This window comes from Talpa occidentalis, unplaced genomic scaffold (genome assembly GCF_014898055.3).
Source record: "Talpa occidentalis isolate TD23 unplaced genomic scaffold, MPIMG_talOcc4v2.1 talOcc4.18, whole genome shotgun sequence".
Taxonomy (NCBI): domain Eukaryota; kingdom Metazoa; phylum Chordata; class Mammalia; order Eulipotyphla; family Talpidae; genus Talpa; species Talpa occidentalis.
Window position 1 is genome coordinate 2,883,707 of NW_023601851.1, and position 11,819 is coordinate 2,895,525.

Sequence of the window (11,819 nt, forward strand, 5' to 3'; positions counted from 1 at the left end):
CTGGGACCTCATGCATGAGTCATAAACTTCACCTGACCTCACCATTTCTGATGTACCACTTGTTTTTTCCTTGCCTGGGTAAAAGGCTCAAATTTATTTCTGCAACAATAGCTACTATAGAAAGTAGGTAGTATATTGTAAGAGAGACATAAGTTGAATGATAAATGCAAAATGTAAATTTAATCTATGAGGTTATATAAAAAATTAACATGCTTTTTTTAAAGATTTATTTTTATTCATGTATGCCTATAAGAGCTGGGGTATAGGCCAGAGTTGCAGAAGGTGAGAGGATTCACCAGAGACAGTGTAAGAAACAGAACAGGGGGATCTACTGAAACATACAGCTGAGGGCAGCAGTGGGGTGACAGGACAGGTCTCCCCAATTGGATCACTTCCCTGGCTAAGATCAAACTCATGCCCCAGTGGCTGGAGATAGCTTAATAATGCCACCAGGAGGGCCTGATCTTCTTTTTAAATAAATAGAAAAATAAATATTTGAAGGAAAAAATGCTTTAAGAGACATATAAGGTTAAAATATTTTAATCTATCACAATATTAAAGATTTCTTGGATTCTACTTCAAAACACTGTCAAATGTCTTGAAATTTAACATTTCAAGATGCCATTAATAAAATTATTATAATTTCCTGATGGTTTGGTAATATATAGAGAGAACTCTTAAAAATAAAACAGAAAACCTAATTAAAGCAACTAACTAGTATAATAAAGTAGCAGGTTAAAAAATCAAATCACAGGGCCTCCCTGGTGGCACAGCTGTTCAGTGATGAGTTCCGAAGCTGCCTGCAGCCTCTGCAGCACTGGTTAGATCCCCGGCTGCTCCCCGGCCACCGGAGGAGGGTCCCACATGGTGCGCAGACCTCTCCTGCCGCCTGCTGCTTCCCTCAGCAGTGTGCTTTGGTCCTTCTGCCTGTTCTGCTCCCCGTTCTGGCTCTGGTGAATTCTCTCACCCTCCCACGCTTCTGACTGTATCCAGTGCTTGTATAATAAATATAAATTAAAAAAAAAATCAAAACACAACAATCAATAGACTTCCTATATGTAAACAATCAGTCTACAGATGAGGAAATTAAATAATTGTGTCATTTATAAATATACCAAAACCAAATTTAAGTGTCTGGGGATAAACCTAACAAAGAAGGGGAGAGGCCTATGCAAGGAAAATTACAAAACAGTATTGAATGAAATAGAAGTAGCACAAAGATATAGAAAGATATTTGCTGCTCATACATGGGAAGAATCAACATTATCAAAATCCTGTCAAAAGCAATTTAAACACAAAATGTAATTCCAATTAAAATCTCAGTGTGTTTCTTCAAAAAGTGGAACAAATATTGCTGAAATTCATATGAAATCACATACACACACACCAAAAAAAAAAAAAAAAAAAAAACTAACTGATAGAGAAAGCTCTAAAAACAGCATAGCACTACAACAAAAACAGACATACAGGTCAATGGAATAGAACTGAAAATCTAGAAGTAAAGTCACACATAAGGGGTCGACTAATCTATGACAAAGGAGCAAAGAATACATGCTGGAACAAGAAACGTCTCTTCAATAAATGCCATTGGAAAAACTGAGCTGTAATACAAAGGAATGAAACTATGCTATTGCCTCATAAAGTATACAAAAATCACCTCAAAATGGATGAAAGAGTTGGATATAAGACTGGACACCAGTGCCTCCCCTGGTGGTGCAGTGGTTGAGTGCTGGGCTGTGAAGCTGCCTGCAGCCTCTGTAGCGCCGGTTTGATCCCCAGCTGCCGGTGAGTGTGCCATGTGGCATGACAGACCTCTCCTGCTGTGCCTACTGCTCCCCTCAGCAGTGTATTTTGTCAGTCTGCCTGCTCTGCTCCCTGCTCTGGCTCTGGTGAATTCTCTCACCCTCCTGCACTTCTGACTATACCCAGTGCTTGTATAAATAAAATAAATCAATTAAAAATAAAAGAAGACTGGACACCATAAAATGTATAGAAAAGGGTGAAACACTCCATGACAATCTTCATCAACATCTTTAAGGATTCTTCTGCAGAAAAAAGGAAAGCAGAGGAGATACACAGCTGGGGCAATATCAAATGTTAATCCAGTCAGCCTAACTGAGCCATAATACTTGAGTTGCGTCTGGTAAATTTGAGGTATGTCTTTGTCTCCTGCTAGAGATATTTGATTTGTGCAGTTGACTTGTGCAGTTGACCTTCCACAATGTAAAAAACCCATACATTGTTGTCTACATAGTTGTGAATTTTATCTAAATTGTTCACTGAAAATAATTATGTTTCTATTGTTTTTTTGGTGTCCCTTGATTTGAATGAGCCCTTGAAGAGAGTCTAGTTATTCTGGTTGAGTATTAAGATACTAAGTGGTACCTATGCTCACTCTTGATGATTTCTGGGGATTCCTAATTACAGTCTTTTTATTCATGTAGGCGCAGGGTCTGCAGATGTGAATTTGGTTCATATCATACAAATCTCAATTATGTATGTAGTACTGGAGCTAAATATTGGGTTCCGAATATAGTAAGTTCACCGTCTAGTGTCTTCTGGGACAAACTCCAGAGCTTTCTTGGAATGAACATTTTAAATCTTGGTCTCCTGATGTTAATGTCAGTCCTTTGTGTGCATCTAGGTTCCCTGCCTTCAGGCAGTTTCTGTGAACTGTTTCTGATATTCTGAGGTGAATGTGTCTGATATTCTGGACTACTGAATATTGTCTGGCATTCCCATTTATTATCTGGAATGCCTGAGCTGAGTTGGGTCCTGAATTAGATCAGGGTTACTTGATGTTGAGCAGTAGTTCAGTGGAGTAGTACATGGGATCATTGAGCTGGGTATTGATGTCCTCAGAAAGGTCAGTGATCTTTACAGTTTGATCAGGGGTTTCTGGTTTATAGTTGGATCCCCAGAGGTGTGTTGCAGTTCTGTTTAGATGAGCTTGGACCCTAATAAGAAACACTCTAGTTCTTAAATAGAGCAATGGGCGATAGTGGGTCAAAGGACACTGCCCAATGGAAGAAAGGTCACTATAGGTTTCCAGCTTCTTTAGAGGCCAGAAACAGATTATGTTAAGCTGGCTCCTACCCAGCCTTAAATCCCCTTCTAGGATTCCTGCCTGATTGAGACATTTTAAATTCTAAGAGAGCATCTGGACTCCTTTAGGACTAATGAACCCATTCTTGATTTTGGAGCCAAATAATTAAGTGATGTGCTGGCTGAACAGGATTGGATCAGTTAGCTTAACCCTGACTGGTCCATTGTATGCTCCAGATACCAAATGTAGAATGAAAACTTGGCGTCTGCACAGATTTGGCCTGCCCTGACCTCAGGATAGTTCATGGGCTTATGGGCCCCCAGGATCCAAGGTCAGAGCCGGCCCCCACGGGGCCGGAGTCTCTGTACCTGGCAGCTTCCCAGTGAGGTCTGCTGTAAAAATGTAAAGGGGTGGGGCTGCAGTAACACTGCAGTGTGGGCTCCACTGAAAGTCCCCTTTATTGACCTGGGAAGGCCTTTCACCTGCCTGCGCCTCCAGGGATCCACAATGCTAGAGCTGGCACAGTGAGGCCTATGTGCCTCCCTGCAGTACTGAACCATATACTGGGCTAGCTGTTGTCTCATATGCCAGAACTCTAGGCACAGGACAAGGTTTACTTTGCCTCTACAGCCTCAGCAGCTCCACTTGGGCTGGCATGGTATGGGACCAGGGGTAGCTGGTCTCTGCCAACACCCTTAACCCAAATGGTAAAATGCCCATCACCCACTGCCACTTATGCTGCTGGCAAGCAGCTTTTGGGTGCCAGATCAGGATAGGATTGGGGAGGTTCTCTGGTGGTGAAACCTGGCCAGCACGCAATAGGTTACCAAGCTCTGCTAATGCCTGGTGGCCTTCCCAGATAGCACTCTGGGAAGCCATTGGGAACTTCCCTCTTGCCTCCATGCTTAACCCTAATTGCATCTTGACTGGAGGTGGGAAAGAGCCAATCTTGCCAAATGCCCATGTTGTGGGGCTCAAGTTTCAGTTCCTGGGGTAATGCTGGGATCCCTGAGCTAAATTTCTGAAGACATTTTTTTTAAGGTTTATTTATTTATTTATACAAACACTGAGTACAGTCAGAAGCCCAGGAGGGTGAGAGAATTCAGCAGAGCCAGGGTAGGGCAGGAAGCCAGGGCAGGGAGCAGAACAGGCAGACAGATGAAATACACTGCTGAGGGGAGCAGTGGGCAGAGCAGGAGAGGTCTGTGTGCCATGTGTGACCCTTGCCAGTGGGTTCGGCCGGGGATTGAACAGGTGTTTCAGAGGCTGTGGGCAGCTTTGTAGCCCAGCGCTCAACCCCTGCACCACCAGGGGACGTCCTCTGAAGACTTTTTTTTTTTTAATGTGTTTATTTGTGCTTACTAGAGCTGGGGTGTAGACCAGAAATGAGAAAATGTGAGATCAGAAAGGTGTAGACCAGAAATGAGAAAAGGTGAGACAGGAAGATCTACTGAAACAAACGGCTGAGGGGAACAGTGGGGAGACCGGAAAGGTCTGTTGCATTATGTGGGTTAGTTCCCTGACTGGGGATGGACTTGGCACTTGCAATGGCTGTGGATAACATCATAATGCTTAGACTTAACCCCTGCACAATCAATGAGGCCCTAGTCTATGAAGATTTAATTGAAATGTCCCAAGGTAAAATTGGGTGTTTAGGAATAACTTGGATCCTTAGATTTGACCATCCTAGATGGGCTCCATTATGTTTCTTCAACTGAGTCTCATTCCCATGTGTTGATTCTCTGTTACTGATGCCAGTTGTAATGAATATTAACTGAATGTTGATTTGCTATGGTATATTTTGGGGAATTCTGAATAAAATGGGGATTCTATTGCTTGTCTGTCCCCTGTGATGGTTCTGACTCCTTGAGTTTTCTCGGTGACAACCTGGCAGATTGTTTGAAGTACCTAATCTAAGTCTAGGTCAATTTAAGAGATCTGGCTCTGGATCCCCTATGCAAGAAACCCACTAAATATTATATGGAATGAACAATTGGATTTCATATGCTGAATATCTTGACTGTGATATCCCTATGTTAGGTCTTGTGTTTCATGAGTTTTTTTTTCTCTGTATGTCATATGGAGGATCCAGACTCCCTGAAGTTTATTTCAGGTCCCTATGACTAATATATTGCTTTACTGGTGAGGTAATTTTAACCATTAAACTTACTATGTGTTATCTGAGACAGGTGAATAGCTTTTTGGGAGGGTCACAGAAAACTGAAGTATTGTATGGCAATGCTATAACTAACTTTAGACTATATGTGAGGAGGGCTCTGGGATCACAAATATGATTTCAGAATTACAGAGCTAAATCCATGACCTCTAAGTTGTATATGGGGAAAATGTGTTTGTGGGGGTTTGCAGATGAACCTAGATGATGATGTGTTCCCTGAGGTAAGTCAGGATCATCTTTCAAAGATTTTGGATGTCTTTGAAGTATATCTGTGGTAACCCAGAATGATGTCTATGGATACCCAAAGTTGAGGCTAGCTTCCAAGAAGAGGGTATGGGATCTTGAAATATGGGTCTAGGGATTCTGATATGACTTTGCCTTGTTCTGTGTGTGTCCATGGTTTTCAGGAAGGATTTAGTTTTGTGGTGGTCTGTACTGTGCATAGGTTCCTTGAGTCTGGTTGTTATCTGGGATTTTATCTTTCAGTTTGGATCCATAATTATGGTTCTTAAGCTCCTTATTGTGGGAATAATTTTTGGAGATGGATGAATTTGTTTTATTCTCTGGTATTGCTTTGGAATATTTCAACTGGGTCTGGATTCACTGAGGTAAGTCTAGATCACTGTATGTAAGAAATCTGTACTGTAGGAAGGTGGATTTGTGGACATAATATCTTTAGATATGTTTGTTCTTTTAAGGTAACTGTGAAAACCCAAAATGAGTTTATGTTCGTTGATTTATATCAGTCTTCTTTGAGGTAGGCCTACCATCTTCTGAGTTACACTTAAGATCTCTTTTATCAGTGTGAGCTTTCTCTGCCAAAGTGATTATTAGTCTCTGTGCAAGTCCCTTGTCTCTTATGTTGCATCTAGAATGACCTGGCGTTGCAATTCTTGCATTATTTGAGTTTGTCCTGTGGTTCCCTGGAATATTGCCTAATGTTCCTGTACTGAGTATAGTTACCTAAGGAACTTGGGTCACTAAGTGGTACACAGAGGGAACTCTTGATTTTATCTGGAAATATGTGAGCAGATTTGGTTCCTCTAAGGAGATTTTAGTGATCAGTGTTGTAATTTATGGGTCTCCTGATTACCTAGAGGAGAACACTTGAATGGGAGTATGTTTCTGGTACCTGAAAGAAATAATAGGATCCCCTAAAGCTTATCAGGTTACTCTAGATGTGTTATTACACTATGTCTCCTAGAATGGCACATGTGAAATAATTGTGGTATTTTCTGGGGATACTTGAACAATCTCACTTCCATGAAGTGGGTCTTTCACTCTTCAGCTACATCTGGATCATCTGAATAGTATGTGGTAGTGTTCTAAATCATGGCTAGAAACTCCTGAAACTTAGTTTGGAAATTCACAAAGGAGTATTGGTCATTCATGTGTATCTGTGATATCTTAAACTTAGTATGTCTCAGAGTGTAATCTCTGGGCTCATCAATGATAGTTCTGATTCATCTGAGCTGACTTAGCATCTTTTAAAGTTATGTGGTTTATTAATTTGTTTGGAGATGGCTAATAATAATGAAATGAGTGAAGGTCCCCTTTGGTGGGTCTAGAACCATTTGTTTTAGTATAAATCACTTTATATATGGATGTTGTTTTGTGGATTTTATCCCATAGTTGGTGCCTGAGAATCTGAGTTTTGTTTTGTTTTTGTTTTTAAAAAGATTTATTTATATATGCATACAATAACCGGAAAACAGGCCAAAGATACAGGGGTGAGAGGATTCACCAGAGACAAAGTGGGGAACAGAACAGGCAGACTGACTGAAATACACTGCTTAGAGGAGCAGCAGGTGAGAAAGGAGGGGACTGCTGTGCTATATGGGTATCTCCCTGGGTGGCGATTGAACTTGTGCTTTAATGTCTATGGATTGCTTCATAGTGCTGAGACTCAACTGCTTGCACATCAGGGAGTCCTACCTAAAGTGAATTTTAGATGCTCTAAAGTGGTTATAATAAGGTGATCTGTGACTCAGAGAATAATTTGTAATTTTTGAATGACAGCATGGATTTTTCTAAGTTATTGTCTGACAATGTTATTAAGCTGAGCCTGGAGTTCTTAACATCAGGGTCTTCTGATAACATCTTGGGATTCTTAAGCATTACTAGATTCATATGAGCTATTCTGGGATTCATCTAGTTGTTTTGGATTAAGAGATTACTTTTTTGCCCCCTAAACTCAGTTTCAATAACCTAAATTTTTTCTGTGTTCTCCTAAGTTGCATCTGGGTCTTTAGAATTAGAGTTTTCTGATATGGATTTATGTTTCTTTGAGCTTGGTCTGTGCTATTCCATTATATCTGGGAGGAAATTTTTAGCTTCTTTGGAATTCCAGATGACTCTGAGCCTCTTGAGGTAAGTGTGCATTCTTTGAATTGAATTTGAAATATCATTTTCTGACTGTGGTACTGTTGAGGTATTATTTGTATTGTGTGAGAAAAGTTCCAATCTGGCAGGTAGTTCTTGTAAAACTATGGGGTCTCCCAGAATTTGGCCAGGTTCCATGTGGAAGGTAGAGTATGATCCTCTGAGCTAAGTCTGGACTCTTTGAGGTATGTCTGAATTTTCCTACTCTGCATTTTCCCTACTGGTATTGTTTGGGAATAGTTGGCCTAGGTCAGGGTGCTTACTGAGTCAATGTTGTGTGAAAGTGAAAAATAACCTGATTGTAACTCAGTTTCCTAATATTTCACTTCATCACTGTTTTTTTTGGCAATACAATCTAGGCATCAGTCTCCCACAAGATTACCTTGGTGAGGTCTGTAGGCACTGTACCTATAATCCACAAAAGCAACATTAACTGTAACAGAATGCAACTGATACATGAATACAACTAAGCCCAGTTCACTAAGGCTTTAGGGTACATCATGCTGGGGTAAAAAGATAAGAGTTGTTGGCACCTGCAATGGGAGCTCTCTCCATCTGGCACTCACTATACAAGCCAATTTTTTTGTCAATGGACAATGCTGCAGCTGGCAATAGTGTCCCCCCTGGTATTGAGCAGACACACACTTTGCCAGTGAAGAGACATCACAAGGTTTTACATGCAAGAAGAGTGGTGAGCTCATACTATGTCACAAAGTAAACATGAATGTTCCCTTATGATTGTCCTCTGGTCTGCCACCCCAGGGGGGATAACACACACCCTTGGGTTGGGGGCTGTTGCCATTGACCCAGGATTTTTTTTTACAGGATTGTAACCAGGGGCTGATGCTAAATGATGTTATATCTGGTATTCCCTGAGGGTGACCCAGATGAGAATGGATAAATCCAGGGCCTCCCCGGTGGCGCAGTGGTTGAGCGCTGGGTTGCGAAGCTGCCCACAGCCTCTGCGGTGCCGGTTCGATCCCTGGCTGCTCCCTGGCCACAGGAGGAGGGTCCCACATGGCGCGCAGACCTCTCTTGCCGCCCGCTGCTCCCCTCAGCAGTGTACTCGGTCCTTCTGCCTGCTCTGCTCCCCGCTATGGCTCTGGTGAATTCTCTCACCCTCCCACGCTTCTGACTGTACCCAGTGCTTGTATAAATACAAACAAACAAACAAACAAACAAATAAATAAATAAATAAATAAATAAAACTTCAGTCCTTTAAAAAAAAAAAAAAAAGAATGGATAGATCCAGATGAAATACAAAGTATTGGTGGAAGCTGAGACTCTGATAGGAAATGTAATGGATTGTGGAAACAGACCCCCAGAATCAGCGTCTTAGGAGATTATTCAGAATTTTTGGATTTAATCATTTTCCAGAATCTGGCAACTTTGGTGTCATCCATTCCTGCTCCCACCACTCCAGAAGGCTATTGCAGGCCTCTCCAGGGGCTTCCAACAGTCAACCTTAGGGGAAAAAAAAAAAAAAAACTCAGAGAAGGAAAGTTGAGATATTTAGCTGAGTATAAGCAATTTGAAAATTATTCCCAGTTTTGCTGCTGTATATCCCAGAGGGGAAGGCAAAAGACCTGGAGCCAGGCACCTCACTGAGCTGCATGAGTGTGGGTCACTTGTGGGTGGTTCAACTGTTGCAGCAGCTGTTTCCAGTGTTCTTGTTATGTATTGTGCCGGGGCATCTTGGCAGCTCCATTGGACATTTCCTGTTGTGTCTTCTGCTGTTGTCATAAATTGGATCACAGCCTGTTACCTAGCTGCCAGGTGCTCCAGGTCTCAGTAGCAGGAAGACGCTATCTAAGATACCTTTTGTTTAGGATTTCAAAAATCTGGACTGCTGCAGAGGGCCTTGATGCCCCAGCCAGATAAGACACTGGCAAGCAGCTAAGAAAAGGGCCTCACACCTTGGGGCCAAAGCTCAAAGAACATCACACCATGGGGCCAAAGCTTAAAGAGCCTTACATTGTGAGGCTAAAGATTTAACATCTCTTTGTTTTTTGTTCTTGGTCATATAAGAAAAAAAACTTCCTGGAAAATATATTGGGCAATAAGATATCTGTATAAGAATATTATAAGCACATGACACGGAAAATTACCTACTTGAAAATTAAACACCGTAAATTTGGCCTGCCTGACAATGGGAAAGAGTTGTTATACATGAACATGCCTGACAAGCAATCCAGGACAACAATTATAGTAAGTCCTTCTTTTGCTTTTTTAAAAGTTTCTTAGGAAAGTTTTTAAATGAAGTTAAAAGGAGTTTCTAAGGAAAAGTTAAAAGGAAAAGTTTAACTTTTAACTTTTCTAAGGAAAAGTTAAAAAGTTAAAAGTTAAAAGTTTCTAAGTTAAAAGGAAAAGTTCTTATAGCTGAGAAGCAGCTGGTTTCCAGCTGAAAGCCATATGAATAAAAGAGTCTTTTGATGCTTAGGCGTTAGCTGATAGGGGTCTACTGGCGGCTATCAACTGTTTGAGGAAATTGTTTAACTGAAATAATAAGTTTTAGTGCAAGACTTAATTTTTTATCTATTAACCTTAAAGGTTGCTTTCTTGCGGAAGGCACATAGCAACAAAAAAAAAAAAAAAACTAAGGTATACACTGATTGTTTCTGCTTTGTTTCTATGCACATGATGATGGCATCTCACTGCTTGCTAAAAATGTATAAAGTAAGGACCTGCTGAGCCCCTCAGTAGGAGCAGTAGGAGATACTTGTACCAAAAAGAAGAGTGCATATCTGCCTTATTCCCTTTCCTTTCCTTAACGTGTTGCCTAGTTCATCTCATCCTTTCAGGAACCCCTGACACAACATTTTGCAGAGACTGACCATCAGCACTGGACACTGCTTTGGACAAGGTAAATGGCCATTGTGTCATCAGTGACTCTTTGTAAACTGGTCTTGACTCTCTGTTACTAAATAATGGAAAAGAAAGTGTTAGCCAGTACCTACAAAGAGATATGTGCCCAGCTCAAGGCTCAGACAATACATCACATCTGCCACTGTGGGCACTGGGGCATACAAAGGGGAGCCATTTTATTCAACTCTCTGTGATCCATTTTCTTACACCACAGGTTGTCAGGTTTCCTCACTGCCACACAGGTGAATTATAGGGACTGTGAGAAGCACACACAATGCTACTGTGCCCATAATCCCTCCATGGCCACTTAGCAATCAATACTGTTTATTATCGGTCACTTACCTAGGGACTGGTAGTTGTGTGGGTGGATGCAGAACATTTCCACACACCACTCCTTCACCACACATTCCCTATAACTAAACTCTCTTGCTGTGGTCTCTAGCCACAGCCACATAGCATATCCACTCCCAAGAAGTACTCTGGGAATGTTGTCATGTAAACATGGAGAAAATCACCCATTCCCCAGCATAGTCTCACTGTTGTCACCTTGACACTCTGGCCTCCACAGCCATCAGTGTAAAAAGTAGACCTCTGGAACTTCTCTGTGTTCCAAGATAGCAGAGTAACAATGTTCCCAAATCTACTAAGGCCAAAATCTTTGCACATGGGTTTGGACCTGTGTGGCCTCTAGACCTCACCTGACCCCTTGGCCCTCATCCTATTCAAAAAACAAACAGGACCTCCCCCTGGGCCAGTGTTGGCAGCAGATGGTCCGGGGCCCTTCTGGTGGTTTATCTAGTCTGTCCTTTTCTTTCTTTCAGATTCTACATTTTATTTTTTTAAAGATTGATTTATTGATTGATTGATTTATACAAGCACTGGGTATAGTCAGAAGCACTGGAGGGTGAGAGAATTCACCATAGCCAGAGGAGGGTGAGAAAATTCAAAGGATCCAGAGCCAGAGCAGGTAACAGAACAGCAGACTGATGAAATACACTGTTGAGGGGAGCAGCGGGCAGAGCAGGAGAGGTCTGTTGCACTATGTGGGACACTCGCGAGTGGGGGTAGCCAGGTATCGAACCTGTGCTGCAGAGGTTGCAGGCAGCTTCGCAGCCAAGCGCTCAACCACTGTGCCACCAGGGGAGGACGCAGACTCTACATTTTAATTCTGCCACTTGGTTGAACTAATTTTTTAAATATTTATTTATTTATGCATACAAGAACTGGGATACAGGCCAGAGGTGCAAGGGGTAAGAGGTTTCCCTAGAGACAGAATAGGGAACAGAACAGGCAGGCAAACTGAAATACACAGCTAAGGGGAGCAGCAGGTAAGACAGGAACTCTCTGCTG

At 41.8% G+C, this 11,819-nt stretch overlaps 1 protein-coding gene across 1 annotated transcript in view; it reads right to left on the reverse strand.

Annotated features, from left to right (window-relative positions):
- Positions 1-10,923, reverse strand: part of LOC119250817 (RNA-binding motif protein, X chromosome-like) — a 19,750-nt gene extending 8,827 nt beyond the window's left edge. Inside the window, exons 1-2 of the mRNA XM_054697757.1 lie at positions 10,812-10,923; positions 7,987-8,012 (exon numbers count right to left, since the gene is read on the reverse strand). Coding sequence (XP_054553732.1) covers positions 7,987-8,012; positions 10,812-10,923 — 138 coding nt within the window. The remainder of the gene's footprint in view (positions 1-7,986; positions 8,013-10,811) is intronic.
- Between the last annotated feature and the right edge of the window lie 896 nt (positions 10,924-11,819).